The 15,916-nt window shown below is 40.6% G+C and overlaps 2 protein-coding genes across 3 annotated transcripts; both read right to left on the reverse strand.

Annotated features, from left to right (window-relative positions):
• Positions 1–3: 3 nt before the first annotated feature.
• On the reverse strand, positions 4–7,693 carry smad4a (SMAD family member 4a). 2 transcript variants are annotated; one of them, XM_041960357.1, is made up of 12 exons: positions 7,364–7,693; positions 6,601–6,668; positions 6,126–6,480; positions 5,825–5,999; positions 5,481–5,510; positions 5,190–5,393; positions 4,813–4,920; positions 4,089–4,139; positions 3,812–3,995; positions 3,474–3,642; positions 3,118–3,256; positions 4–2,178 (listed from the first exon to the last, which is right to left on the reverse strand). In XM_041960357.1, the coding sequence occupies exons 3-12, from the start codon at positions 6,363–6,365 to the stop codon at positions 1,967–1,969; spliced, it is 1,512 nt and encodes a 503-aa protein (XP_041816291.1). In that variant the 5' UTR covers positions 6,366–6,480; positions 6,601–6,668; positions 7,364–7,693; the 3' UTR covers positions 4–1,966. The 2 variants fall into 2 exon arrangements, with proteins under 2 accessions (XP_041816291.1, XP_041816290.1); XM_041960356.1 differs by lacking the exon at positions 6,601–6,668.
• A 4,894-nt stretch (positions 7,694–12,587) lies between these two features.
• LOC121623517 (bone morphogenetic protein 10-like) lies at positions 12,588–14,340 on the reverse strand. The gene is made up of 2 exons (XM_041960806.1): positions 14,007–14,340; positions 12,588–13,615 (listed from the first exon to the last, which is right to left on the reverse strand). The coding sequence occupies exons 1-2, from the start codon at positions 14,338–14,340 to the stop codon at positions 12,588–12,590; spliced, it is 1,362 nt and encodes a 453-aa protein (XP_041816740.1).
• Positions 14,341–15,916: the final 1,576 nt, after the last annotated feature.

The following is a 15,916-nucleotide window of genomic DNA, read 5'->3' on the forward strand; positions in this document are numbered from 1 at the left end:
TATGTTAGCCCGTTAAATTTTATTTAACCATATACCATATATAAACACCAACATCATTCAAACTCCGTATGTATTCAGAATGTATGACACAACTGTAAAGATCAAGATGAACTTGCATTTCCTCTAAATTGTACAGCATTCTTCTTTTTTTAAATCATTTTCAATTATGACCAGAGTGGTTCATTACTGTAAAGGTAGCAAAAGAGTATAAAATACTGCAACAGCTGTAGGTAAAGAGAGCTCCAAATACCAAAATACTGTTTGATCAATAGTGCTGAGCAAAAACTAAAATCATTCCGCTGATAATTAAAACCTTTTACAAGCGATGTAACACTGAGATGACTGCAGCCTGCTAACCGTTTCACTCTCCATAGGGTATATTTGGCATCAATATGGCTTAAACTTCCTCTCACAGTTCATCACTTGCTTCCTTTACTCAGCTGTTGTCTGGAATATGTTTCATGAAGTGTCATCCACATAATACTCAAATTAAAATGGGTGGTTGAGCCATTTTAAAGTGATGCTCCACCCAAACTGTATCTGGATAATCAAAGATTCACAGCCTGTAGGTTTGATAGGTGGTTGTTTAACAGATCATTCATCCCACGCAGACAAGATGTCAAATTTCACGACCTACAACTCAATATGTTCCAAACCGTCGTCTTTTTGCCAGAGCAGAATGACAAAACACCTTTCAAACCTGCTGTGTTTGATACTTAAAACACCAATTTTGGGAAAACACGAAGCACATTTTTCATGGGTCTCACCAAGGTCATCAGCAAGAAAAATGTTTCAACTACGCTAAGAGATCATATGGTACAACAAGTAACCACACATACTATGAAACAAGACAAGATACTTAGGCAAATTAAATAAAGTGCTAATGGACACTGTGGGCATGTAATCAGAAGAATGACAATTACAAATCAGATTTGGGAGATGTATTATAATAAACCTTTTCTTTTGAAAATCTTTTATCGTTTCAATTAAATTTTAGGATGGAAAAACTTCAATAGAAAACATCAGCCTTGACTGGTGGTAGAATAATGGGACCATTTTATAGTGTTGAAAGAGAAGCTGAGATCAGCTAAAATGGGCTCTTCAAATGCTCTTCACGTCATTTAAAAACAACTATTCAAACGGGGAATATAAGTAAATAAAGTCAAAGAAGGACTGCCAGCATTGAAAAATATTTAAGACTACATCTTACAAAAACATGAGTAACCAAAAACATTTACATAAATGTTGTGACCTGTGGAGGGGGGGGCATATAAGAACCAGAGAGCTGCTGAAGGAGGACTGGACTGGCGGTATAATCCAACATTTAGTGTGGTCAGACAGGGTACATAAAATCCAAGACAAGGTGCCACATTAGGCTCATCTTAATTGGTTTTAAGTCAAATAGTGTGCCCTCTTACTTAATAGTCCAATAAAGGAATGCTAACAATGAAGATGCATTTGTTCTGTATAACACTAAGGGTAATTAAATATTTGATAGGTGTTTTGTATCTTTTATTGCCTGTGTGGACACGTTCTTTAAGTGTGTGAGTATTTTTGGATGACTTGAGAGACACAAAGCCTTGTTCACTTTATGCTGTTATGCACTGTGAACAATGTCAGAATGCTGTCCTCCTTTTCATGTGCATCCTCTTGGCAGCATGTTAAGAACTACGACTCCTCCCAGAGTGACTCACATGTTCCTCCAGCTGTTGTTTGGAAGTCACTGAATTTACAGACTAAAAGGTTCACTCAGTACACTGCCAACTGCTCACAGCGCTGGATTTGAGAGCAACATGTTGGAGTATATTGCCGGCCTTTATGTCCTTGTTCCTACAACCTACTCAGAATCCCTGTCGCTGCAGTCCTCCTTCGGCACTCCAGGCCTAAAGGTGAAGTGGTCTGTTAAAAGTACAGTCTGTTTTTTGTTGTTTTGTTTGTCTTTTTTGTGCAGTTCGTGTCTTTTAAATCAGTCAAGGGGTTGCGGGTCAGCTATTGGCATGGTGTGCAGAACTTCATCCAGTAGCTGCAGAGCTCTGTGTAAATGGATCTCGATCCAGCAGGGTGTCTCTTTGATGCTCTGCCGTGGGTAGTCGGGCCCCCAGCCCTTCACGAAGCTCATCCGCAGGATGCACAGCCTGCGCAGGTCATCAACCCCAATGCCTGCAGCGGCAGACAAACCTGCAGGGGAATTACAGGCAGCAACTTTTAGATCGATGTGGCAGTATAGGCCAGAGACACTGTATGCTAGCGAAGTTACTCTGCAGTAAAAGTTGGAACAGGCAGGCACACAGCTGAGGCAGGAAAAGTACTACAGCCACGCACATATCTCCCACTCTGACGAGGCCACACGGGTTACTGCATCTGAGCTAAAGCCCACAGAGTAATGTTGTAAAATGTTGGCCTGTAATGATGTTAGCTATGTGGAAATATATTTTTATCATCTTTTTCATTATCTTATCATCATATTCACTAACTTAAAAACCCATTTTGTAAAGGAGTTGTCGAAGCTGTCGTCAAAGTCTGAGTGCAAGGACACCTAAAGCAAAGCAAATTGCTTGGTATGTATTCACTGTTAATGTGGTTATTCAAGCCAAGTTTGTTTTAAAGCAATAACTTAACTCCAATTCTGATTAAATGAGAAAATGTGAAGAGGAGCAGCACTTGATACAGTCACAATTCTTCCACTTCAGCTGTATTTTCATACTAGCACAGCACTAAGTGTGAAGTGTGAATAAATACATTTTAATATCAACACATTATGAAAACTGACAGAAATCTTCCAAGAGTTTTCAATGCTGTGGGTTTTTGTCTTTTTAACATTAAACCTTCCCCCTATAATGTTCTGAAACTCAAAACCATGGCCCATAAGTGTTCTTACGTGACTTCATGTTTGCTTAATACTTGGATGTTCTAAATTTATTGCAATATTTATTTTGTTTGTTTTATTAGGTCAGTTATCCAATCTCCATTATCAAACAAAGACACTCTCCTAACAGCAAGAAACATTTCCTTTCTAACATCAATGAGAATTATCGTGTTATGATCAATTTATACTTTTTGCAACTGTGTCTGGGTCCATTCATAATAACACACTTGTTGAAAGGTAAGAACACTCACTGATGGCGGGGGCGATGCCTCCCACAGAGCCAGGCCCAGGAATGTTCCCGGCCACTGCTGCCGCCTGGGCTGCAGCTGCTGCCTGAGCTGTCGCTGCCTGCTGCTGCATCTGCCTGTGGCACTGACGCAAGTCAAACACCTGGCAGGGGACAAGACAAACAATAAAATCTGATGACAAAATACCGAATGAATACTCATTTGAACACTCAAGCATTTGACTGTTAACTAATATTGTCAGGTCCGATGCTAATTTGATTAGGACCATAAATAAGTCCATAAATTAAATTGCACAGTATATATGGTCAAATTTTCCCTTTTCTGCTCTTCATTGTATGACCATTGTACTGCACACTCACCTTGATGTAAGCACTGGGGTAGATCTTGTGAACTGCATCTCCAGGTGCACGTCCAGCCTCTCGATCCAGGTAATAGCTCTGCACAAACACTGCATGATCACTCAAACAGCGCACCCAGACATCTCCTTCACCTTTGCACTCCAGCTGCACACCTTTGCCAATGTGGAGCCTAAGGACGGAGAGGAAGGGGAAAAAATGTTAAACACAGTCAGAGAAGTGAGACATTATAGACACTTGCATTCTGTCAATCACTTATCATACCTAAGGGCATATATATTAAACATGCATTGCTTGAATGAACTACATGATGATATATCTTAATGGGTGTGGCGCAGTACCTGGCTCTCTCTATGTTCTCTGTCCTGTGGACATTGCTCAGCTGCCCCAAGCAGAAGCGATCCCCTCCTGATGGATCCACGTAGCCATCCACAGTCACTATGGGACACGTGGATGGCACCTTAAACGTCTCCCCAACCTGGACATCCATCTCAAAGTATGCAATGGAGCACCAATATTCTGGAGCTGGAACAAACCAACAAGCAGCCTAAGGTCAAAGGGGTTGCACTGACTTAGGTAAATATGTGGATTGTCTTCCATCTGCAGCTTGACACTCACCAGGGTGATTGGATATTGGTGGCTGGAACGCAATTTCATTTGTAACAGGCCCTGCAAAAGCATGTCAACATTAATTTTGAACTAGCAATCTGGAAACCATATCAGGTCTTTAAACGTAACATATTATTCAGAAATGAGCACAGACCATGCAGTAACTGGCTCTGAAAATAACTCAATTTCATAAAATGTCAGTGGTGGAGGCTGACCTTTAACACCTATGTCTAGTCTTCACTTCAACCACAGTGAAAAAATGTTTTAAGCTCATGAAATATTTTGAAATGTATAATGCATTAATATATCCAAACATGACAAAGTCTTCTCAGGAAAACAATTTCGATCTACACCATCTGTCTTGTTGCCACTGTTATCACTTTTACACATTTTTCAAATGAACTTTTACATCAGGAAAATGCCCTCGATATGGAAATCAGTTTAGAATGTTCGATCAAATAAAATAGGTAACACTGATGTCTTTAATAAATCAGCCAATATCTGAAATGGTCTGTCCTAGAATCAGTGGTTAACTAACAGCTCCATGCCTTCTTAGAGGTTAATAATGTCCTCCAGCCACAGCAGTCAATGTTTAGCTAAAACACTAATTAATTCTAAAAGCACATTATCTTCAGCCACTTGAAAGAGAAAATATACTTGTGAATTAAACAGATGTTCATGTCTGTAAGCTGTCTGACAGGATATGGACAATTTGAGTTTTCCTTCCACTCACAGTAATGTCCTGTATGAGGCATGGGTGGATGGTGCTGTAGATGCCCATTCTGATGTTGAGGCACGGCAGGAGTGAAGCTGCTGTTTCTGCTCCAATTGGGGTTAGGATCTGGAAATAAAAATTGAAAATAGTTGCGCTGACAAATTTGTACCAATTTGACATGCATCTGACCAGATGTTAAAGCCAAAATCCAAAAACAGACGTTTACTGCTCTAAAAGTAACTTAGCTCAAACTACTTCTACAATGACAAAAAATGAATCATTTTATTTATTTATTTTTTTTTACTTAATGGCATTCATTTATTTCTGCAAAAAAGAGCAGAGTGCATCTTCCAATATGTTTTGCATATACATGTAGTCCCAATGTAGTGCCTCACTTGAGGGTCCTGCGCTGATGGTAGAGAAAGCAGAGGTCGAAGCTGAAGTGCTGCCCTCAGATGGGGGGAGTAGAGCGGGGCTGCTGAAGGTCTCCTGTGGACCAGGCCTTGACGGGGGATGCTGGATAGTCTGCAGGTGGCTTTCGGAGCTTGAGTGAGATTGCTGGTTGTCATAGTCATACTCATCCTTTACCAAAAGTGGACCTACATGAAGAAACAAACACGGGTAAGCCTGATGGACACCTGCAAGATCTACAACGCGCAAACATGAAACGTTTGGCACCTCCTTACCTGAACTTGAAAGGGTCAGTCCTGATAGGTCTACAAAAACATAAAAAAAGAACAGATACCATATCACTCAATAGGTTTACATAAATCAATATTCAATTGAAACATGGGCTTTACTTTCATAAACCAGATCACTGCCGCATAGATCTTCATTATCAAGTGCAGGCAATCATTTCGAATGTCGAATACAACCCCTTTATTTGAAGGAGCTACGTAAATCATGTCAAAAATACACTACCTTCTATCAACCTTCTCAATCCATCAGTGTGCTTGTGGTATCGTTCTATATTTACCAATAACAGAAAACAGTGAGATCTAGCTACCACAAACATGTGATCCTTACTTACCAATGCCTGGAGAGACAACCCTCTCGTAGTGGTATGGGTTGACACACACATTGTCACATTTCAGGTCAAAGGCATACTGGCAATATTTGACGTGTTTTAATTCATTCTTGTGTAAATCAGGCCATCGCCACAGTCGGGCATAGACAACATGGGGGAAACCTTTACGCCCTGCAACCTAAAGCACAGAGGGGAAGATTTAATGAGATGGGTAGTGTTTCTGTGGCATCTCTCATCATTTTCTCTTTCATTAACACGGAGTTTAACAGTAAACCGTCTTGGTATTGTTTATCTGCCACGATACCTGTAGGCGTCCATCCAAAGTTCGCTGTATGGTTACACACTTGCTAGGATGAGCTCCATTTGTAGTGATGGCTGTGATAAGGGAATCCAGCTCATCCTTCTTTTCCTTCAGCTTCTTGACAAGACTCTCAATAGCTCGCTTAGCAAAGCTTTCGCTCTCTCCTCCTTGTCGATGGCACATCAGGCTATGGACAATGCTCAGGCAGGCATCATTACTTGTGGGAGTGTTCGTGATAGACATCTTGCTCCTTAGGTTTCAACCTTGGGGAGGCTTTCCAGTTGTATACTCTATGCCTTTACCAGTAGATTATCAAGGTGAAATTACTGTTGATCCAACGCTGCCCAATCTCAGCAACCTAAAACAAAAGGAGAAGTGTCTTATTACTGAGAGTTCAGGTGGGTATGCAAACCAATATTTCCCATTGCATGACTTAAAGGAGCATCCAATGTACAATCTCTGTATGGCCCTGACTTACGGTCAGGTGTTGGAAGACAACGGCATTGTCACGTTCAGCCCTCTTTGTAGTCAATCTACTGTATCTTTCTGAAGATGACAGTAAAATAACATTTCAGCCACTAGTCACAGTTGGTGGGAAAACGTTTTCGAACAATTTTCAAAACCTATAGAGACAGATATTTTAGGTTGTCTGAGTACCTTCAATTTAGTACTCTGTGACCATAAACAGCTCAATGTGACATGTGTTTATAACAAAGGTAACTTTGGCTTTAGGCGTACATAACAAATTGACGACCATCTGCAAATATGGCCATTAGCTTATTGCTATGCTGAAATGCAGACCAAAACATTAGCATTGCACCGTGGCCTGTCGTGGGTTGAGTGTGCTTGGATTGGAGTAAAGACAACATTAGGTTAACGTTAGGTTTACACGAGTATTTTCACAGCAAACGTAGCTAACGTTAGCCCTGATGGGTAACGTTAACGTTACGCGAGCTAATTAACACAGGTAACGTTATCCTTCCTTCTTTGGGTTAATTAAGTTGTATGAAGCCCCACCACGTCAAAGGATATAATGCTCAGTTATTACTTGCGACTACTGAAATGAATATGTATTAAAATGTTTCGTCAAAGTATTACTGTTCAAGAACATTGGGTTAGCTAACATTGCCCGGCTAATGTTGACTGGTTCCTTCAGCGTTAGCTACTACTACAGCTATCGTAAACAGTGTTAGCGGTACTATGCAATGCTAGTTTACAACGCATTCGTCTCATATCTTTACCTGAATCAAATTCGCACTGATTTTTCGTGCTGCAGTGATTCCTCTGCGCAGTAGCGTTAGTCCGAGTCGTAGATGATGATAAGTGAATGACTTTGAGTACCTAAATTTGAATACGCTACCTGGAGTTATTGATATTTTGGCTCCTTCGCTAGTGCTTACGCTAATAGCTAATGCTAACAGACCTTCATCAGCTGCACGCTAGCCCGCTAACCTTCTCCTTGCAAAAATCCGCAACCTGACGAAATGTTATAGTATCACATTAGCTGAACGGGTACTCGTTTATCTGTTCACCTTGTTAAAATAAATGGTATAAGCTAACAACACGTTTACTGGTTAGCTGGCCACGAAAATAAACAAAAAAAATCCTCTCCACCCACCACGCTCCCACTCGTGCACGCGTAAAATGTGACAGGCGTGGCGCTGCTGTTTGCTATCGTATTTGTTGTAAGTAAACACAAATTAAAATAAAAACAACTGTTTGCAAGCCCATGCTAATATATAACCCACCAACATGGCATTTTTGAGTGAATGATAGCCATTTTCTATAATGAACCAATTCATTTATTTTGAGTATTTGTCTCACTGTGTGCTATTTTAGGGAGGCACTGCACCAGATGTTGTGGAGTCTTCTCAACTGTATGCCCTGTTTCTCTACTCCAGTTAAATTGAGCCGTGGTTTGATTCAGTCACTTTAGTCCACAATCAAGTAACTCAAACAATCAAAATGTCTAAATTCCAATACACAATGACCAATCCTAGCTGTATTAATTAAACAGCTGGGCAAAGTAGGCAACTGCTTAGTGGCCCCAGACCCTAGGTGGCCCAAAACAGCCCAGGCTGATTGTGTATCAGTTGATTTAAAGGATATACACCGCTAAAGCACATTATCATCTGAAGTGATAGGAGCCTTAATGTTGGGCATACCATGACCTTACCTTGAGACATTGTTTTGTGAACCTGATCAAAATCTAGTTTTATTTCATTGTTGGTTGGTTTCTGCAGCTGAAACCTAGCTCTTACTGATAGGCATTATGCATGATCATAAATCACTTATAAAGTGATTAAACCGTTTAACCATCTTTTCCATCCATGTCCAAATGAGTCTCTGCTCGTCACCAAGGGGTTGTAACCATAGCAATAAATTGGTTGGAACACTTTTTCATTTTTTTCTTTTGTGGTGTGATGATTTTTATTGTAATATAAAGTCTCCCCCTTGTGGTTATGGTATAGTGTGACATTACAGCAATAAAAACGGTTCCCCGCACAAATTTAAAAGCACGCCTCCTATGAACATGTAATGGTTAGGTAAAGGAAATGACACATTATGAAAAAGCATCTTTTGAAATGCAAATTAATGCACCTTTTCTTCAACTGTGAAAATAGAGATTGAGATTATTTTCATCTTGAACCGTCATAGATTGCCCTGCATTTGAACAAATAATCCAAATAGTAAAATGTCATAAATATCATAATTACAAACAATGCTGATTCAGATTTGTGTTGATAAAAGACCATTAACATATCATAAGTGCACAGCTATTAAGCACTGTTTCACAGTGGATGTTTAGGTATGAAATGTTCATGCATAATCTAAGGTTTGGACGTACATTTTCTTCATTTATTGTTATTATTACTTTGCTTCATAAAACAAACACATTTATTGTATTTACAGCAAGGAAATAAATATATATCTGCAATGTACCTGATTATTCTGGAGAAGTAACGTAGCATTTTTCCTTTTTTGTACATTTATTGAAGCTCTGTTAATGTTCAAACAGTTGGTGCAGGATTGAGCATCTGTTCTACTTAAAATAACGCCAGTGCAGCAGAACACAGAACACGATGAACCCAAAAGAACACACAGTGAATCTAATGAAGAGTGTTCAAGCTGACAAAACAAAAAATAATCAAAAGAACATCAATTACATGAATTCAAGGGGGATCTACCCAGGAGCTACTTGCGGCTGATCCTCTAAGATCTGTCTGATGAAGTGAGGGTTCTCATTCTGGACTACATCCAGTCAGGCAATGAAGGGGGACCAAATTTTCCTAAAATCTTCAAGCTTGTCCTTTAATGCTGAAAGGAGGGTGGTCTAAAATACTTTGGACAGCAGGGGATGGTTTTTGACCTTTTCACAATGGAAAAAAGAGAATAAAAAAACAGATGTGTGCTCCATAGATCAGAAAGCTGCATTTGGTCATATGCAGGACAGCATTTCTGTCTCTGTTTTTAAGATATGTAATAGATATAATATATTATTTATAGCCTCTTTATTCCACTTTTAAATATGCTCCACAGTGGGGAATCAATTTGTTCACTGCCAGTCGATGTCTCTGCCCTGCACACTTGGCCTATGTAAATCTATGTGCTGAGTGAGGATCCTATTAAGTTCGAAGGTTCCACAGTGTTATTCCATTATTGTTATCTGCTTCCGACTGTTAACAGCAGAAGCTAGGTGATGATGTGACGTGTATTCTTTCCATTTGTACTGTTGCCGTGGCCTTGATAAGGGCGTCAGCATGCCCGTGTCAGAAAAAGGAAGTGGGAGGGTTCAGAGGGCACCAAGCAACCTGATGGCAGGAGTGTCAATAGAGCATGTTGGCGTTGGAGACCAGGAATCTGACACCACCTTCTCACAAATGCTGCCACTTGGAGTGGCGTCTCATCCTGAGTGACGGTCTACAAGACTCCAGGCTCTGACACCTCGTTATCACTATGGCATGGAAGCGGGCAGAGAGAGGCCCGCCAGGCATGTGACGCGAGAGGGATGGGGATTAAGGTTGTTAGGTGGGGAGTGCTGTGATTACCTGACAATGAAACGGAGTGTGCAAGAGATCACAAATTGCTCAATGAATGTATTTGTTTTCAGATGTTTTATTTTAACAACCATAATACGATTAATGTATGTGTGAGAGCCAGAAGCAGGGTATGAATGGCCGGGGGTGTAAAGGAAGATTTCACAGCAGTTGACAGAAATGCTAGGTAAGAGAAATTGTACATTTTTCAAACAAGACGAGCCCTGCAGAGCTCCAAGACACCGTGAAAATCCTCTCCTGGTCAAAAGCCATCAAAAGTATATATTCTGCAAGTTTGGCAAGCAAATGAGAGGAAAATTGTCAGATTCCTTAAATCATTTCAATGGCTTCAACATGCCACAGGACACAGCAAATTATACCATTAACACATCTGCAGCATGCATATCTGCTTATAAAGCGTTTTTGCAAGAATATTATTTGGTTACAGTTGAATGTAAGAGGCTTTTCATATCTGACAAATACATACTATAGCATACTATAGTGCAAATCATTGTAATCTGTTGACCTCCCATGAGAGGTAGAATTTTTTATTTATTTAAAAAATATTTTTGAAGGAACACATCAGTGTGGATGAGCTGAAGTTTCTTAACTCCTGCATTAGGAGTAATTTCTGCCAGAAGTTTTGAGTAAGGTCTGTGATGTAAAGTCAGCCTGCACCTGCACTGAAATAACTCAAAGCAAAAACTTCACTTTTGTCGGATTCTGTACTTTGAAACTTTGCACTGAGGGTACATCTTTTGTACTTTTAGCAATTTTAAACATACTTTTCCAAATTCTACAGCAGGCTGTTTTTGTAACTGATATCAGTGCTGCAGTATTTAAGCTTTTGAGCTGCCCCTAATGACATGGAGCTCGTTTCATCGAGCACACAGGTGGAGGTGACATTTTTACCAGGATGTTCAGAAATTTACCATCACAACTTTCTGTTCTTTGTCCTCTCCTTTTGTCTGTTGCTGTGTCACATGGCACTGATGCCACATTTGCAAGAATATGACCTGTTACTGTCATTTACATTGAATCGTGGAGCTTATCATAAAACACTCTGACATACAAAAATCAGCAAATAATCATAATAAATCATGACAGACTGTTTAAAAGGGTTTAGTTTGTATTAGTTTGAAAGCTTTGTATTCAGCAATAATGTAATAATGCAGTATTTCTGTCACTTTGGCACATGTCTCAGATCAGATTTTGAATTTTCAAAAATACGTGTTCAACCTCCACCTCATCTAGTCACTTGTGCACATCTGAAAAAGCAATTTCTCATTTTGAACGTAATGCAAAGGCTTTGGCACACTCAGGCAAACGATTATGTACAATTATCATTTGGCTATTTCATTACATGCAAAATGGTTAAACCAGCTGTCATAATCTCTCAAGCATATTTTCTACAAATTTCTGTTTTCTGTTGCATTTCTCGTAAATATATCCTGAATTGACTAAATGCTCTGACATGAATCTTCACTTTCACTAAGGAAGGGAAAGAGACTGGATTAACCAAAGATCAACCAGTTCTCTAAACTAGCTCACAGGTGCGTCTCATGAATCTTAACTTGGCACATATGTGTAGACAGAGCACAACGCAGTGGTACAATTACTTACAAAAGGCAGGGTAAGACACTTCAAAAGATTCTTTCATTGCATGGGAAGATACCTGTTGTGATGTGGATGAGAACGTGTGGCCGGACTGGCGGAGGGTGTAGAGAGACTGGACAGCGCTGCATGTGCAATCCTAAACAGTGTTTCCTATGTTTACATTCCTATATTTTGTATTGCTTTCCCTTTGTGCAGTGCAGTGCTGAAAAACAGTCTTTTTCTTTTCTGTATCACAATGACATGGTCTGTCAACAAATTACACTGCAAACAGTAAAAGCGCTAATGTGAATCCTGTCCAATCTCTTGCACTGTGCACTGTCGAAATTGACACATGCCGTACAGAAAAAGTGCATCCTTATGCATTTTCAATCATTGCCATCAAAACCTCCGCCATAGTTTACACTAGACGACATTATGTTGACAGCATGGCTGAGCGTTTGGGATTTTAACCAAGTTACAGGCCTATTTTGAGAAATGCACTTTCTTTTTTGTAAATGATGATTCGAGAAATGTACCAAAGCGACCTAGAAACGCTATAACTGATTTACCTTTATACAAATACAAATTTACATCATGTAGCACATATTCGTGTGCATCTCTAATTTACAACTAAGTCTACACGTGTTTTTACACACCACTGTATGAGAAGATAGATAGATAGATAGATAGATAGATAGATAGATAGATAGATAGATAGATAGATAGATAGATAGATAGATAGATAGATAGATGTTTCTGAGATGATGATGGTATTTCTTTAGCTCCATCAGTGCACTGTCTCTGCCTCTGTGTAACAGCATCACTTTCAGGACTATCTACAGCCGCACTCTGCCACCACCATCCCCTCATACTTGTGGTTGAAAGTGATCACCCCGTTATCGTGATAAAGGAGTGAGATCGGCTCCAACTTAGTGGGCACGCAGCAGGCACGCGATGCCCTCTCGGGACTCTTAACACTCAGCAGCGTCTGCACTATGGCGTGTTTGGTAGGCGAGACCTCGGAGGTCATAGGCGGGTTGCACACACCGTTGCACTCATATGCCTCGTAGCCAAGGGGCTGGATGATCCACGTATCCCAGCCAATGTCTTTAAAATCCACAAAGAGCGGGGTCCTCTTGCACGGCTCGCTCTTGACATTGCGGCGGATTCGGGGAGGCGTGTCATAGATAAGGTTGGACTGCAGTTGCAGGAGAGACTGTTTGTCCAGCTCGTCCTGGTTGTGATTAACGTGGCCCCAGAAAGCTTCTTGGCTCCGGCCCATGTTTTCAGGAAGGTCATTCTCATGTTCGATCATCTGGTTGAGCTCTTGTTTATCCAGTTTGTGATCGTTCGAGAATACAATCATCTCTGCGTTGTGTTTCCCCATCAAGCTCCGGTCGATATCAATCTCAACCGGCCTCCCGCCCTCCTCTCTGACCTCTTGCGTAGCCCCTTCCTCCTCTGACCCCAGACTTGCAATATGAACCTCCAGTCTGTGAGTTGCACACCCTGACTTCAGCCAGAGTGCAACCACATGAGTCAGGTCAAATGACACCCAGCTGTTATCTCTGGCATGGATATGCTTTGTCACCAGTTCCTCCAAATCCTTCATCTCCACCACCTCCTCTTTATCCCTCCTTCTCCCTTCTTTCCCCACCTCTTTCGTCCAAACAACGGCTTCGTGTATCTTGTAGATGGTCACCTTGCAGTCGAAGCCAGCATATGGTCTTTGGGCCTTCTGGACCAGGGTGAAAAGACGAAGCTCAGCTATTGTTACATGCTCATGTTGGTGCATTGAGATGTTGAACAGCAGGGGATGTATCCTCACACCCCTGGCTGTTATACTGTATGGGGAGGAATCTGAAATCAAAATATATCAATAAGTGTGCCTCAATGCATTTTGTATGTATCTGTGCTCAAAACTCAAGTTAAACTATGTTAAATATTTAAATGTTCCCTTCCTTCAAATACACATTTTATAATAGATGTGTTTGGTTAGTTTGACTCACTCTCATAAATTGTCACGGCTTGGTTCACCTGCAGTTTCATACAAGATTTACAGCATTTTGACTTCCCCAATTACAATATTTCAAATCATTAAGGTAGTAGAATGTCAAACATGATCCCAATGACCTGATAGTTAATCCTTCAAGTACAGGTTATTGCAGAAGTGCAATACAAAGTTTACAATGTTATGTAATGTATATATTTTCCAAGGTTTTTGCAGTTTTAAACAAAAACAAGCTTGTACCTTCGTTCTTGAAACTGCGCACAATGTTGGCTGAGGGCACAGCAGTGTGGTCGCGGGCGAATCGGTTGTACAGCTCCAGCATGTACTCTGGTGGCTCCTTGAGGACAGCGTGGGGCCTGGGCTGCGGCCTCAACTCTGTGAGGTTCATTGTGGACAGAAAATGGCTCAGAAAGTCCTGCGCATCAAGTAGCGGGTTATCACCCCTACCGGCTGAAGCCCTGTGATGGTTCTCAGGAGGCCTGATGGGGCTGCTCAAGCTCAAGCCAGTCAACGTCAGCAGCAGGACGTTCAGAGAGCGGATTACCCCGAGGCTGGTGAAGACTGAAACGGTCATGGTGGTGTGAAGGGAAGGTTTAAATCCAAAGAGCATCAGACGAGAAGATGTGGTGGCTCCTTTGCTGTGAATACCTGCAAACTGCTCAAGGGCTCTCCTTCGTTTAAGGACAACAGGTTGCTGTTGGGGGCAATGAGACAACAGCTTTGCCCTTGTTGATCTTGTGGTTTGGTTCTGAGGGCAGGGCTGTGCTGTGCTGACATGTTTGGAGATGTCACTGAGGCCGTGCTCGGCCCTCCTCTCTCTCTCCCCGCCAGGAACTTATGACCATCCACAATTTCCACTGATTCTGTCTCATTTTGTTTCAACCACTGAGAAGGACTTGTTTTTGTCTTTAGATTAGCCCAAGATTTGATTTCTGAAATGCTTTATGCTGCACCTTGCTGGAATCAAAAGATTTAACCATTATATTTTATTTTTAAAGAATGCTGATTCATTTAGTGATAAGAAAGTTACTGCAGTTAATTAAGTTCACTAAAAATGTGGGACAGATTAATCATGGAAATTATGTTGTGTGTACTAACTGATGCAGGAAATCAGTTACCAATTAACAACATTGTTCATTTATGATTTGCAATCTCCACAAGAGGCCAGTGTAGACTCAATATCTGTACCTCTGCCTCCTTGTCTTAAATTGAATTAAACATTTTCATTAGGTGGTGAGGAGGTTGATTTGATTTCATTTGCATATGCTTTTAGCTAATTACTGGTTTGGTTTTATAATAGCCGCTGTCTGACAGCTCACATATGCGATCATTGCCGTCATTTCAACGTAGACCCACTTAAACGAATAAACGACAACAAAAAAGCAATGAAAGAAAACTTTTTTAGATTATTGTGACTTAACACAAACCTCACTGTGACATAAGACATTTCAGCCATGGTGCTTTATTAGTGTATATGAGACACATATATATCATGACTTATGTGACGCTATAGATATAGGAACCCACAGTGCAGGCGTGTATCTAAAATGCCACCACTTATGCAAGTGAGCTCCACAGCCTGCAGGAGGAAAACATGACTAATGCCAAAACATTTTAGCCCTCTCACTGGCAGTGCACAACACGCAAGTTCACAAGTTCATAGTTGCCCTCCATGGTTGCTGCAGATATGAGGCTATATGAATGTCTTGACAGTTTGTCTGGGCATACATGAGGTAGAAAATGCAATAAACACATTCACAGTATTTGGCCTTAAAGACCAAATTATTGTGGATAAATGTGAATAGAGACAACGTTGGATGTTCACAGAAAGATGCTTTTAAAGTGCTGTGGGGATTGTTATTCTGGGGAAGTTATTAAATCCATTGCTGAGTCACTGCTTAATCAGATGTATTATGTTGTTATGTAAGTGTAAACCCAATATTGCTTTAATCACTTTTTGCCAACTCTGTGATTAATATTCAATCAGTGAAATTTACAATTAGCTTTTTTATTGAGTTTTTTTATGTGATTCTACATATGTATATTGCAATATTGTACTTATTGTGGAGACCAAGGCATATACTGGGGGCAGATGAAGTAATCCGAACAGTTCCCAAAAAATACATTTTATCTATAAAGTTATTATATCA

Source organism: Chelmon rostratus, chromosome 19 (assembly GCF_017976325.1).
Source record: "Chelmon rostratus isolate fCheRos1 chromosome 19, fCheRos1.pri, whole genome shotgun sequence".
NCBI classification, from domain to species: Eukaryota; Metazoa; Chordata; class Actinopteri; order Chaetodontiformes; family Chaetodontidae; genus Chelmon; species Chelmon rostratus.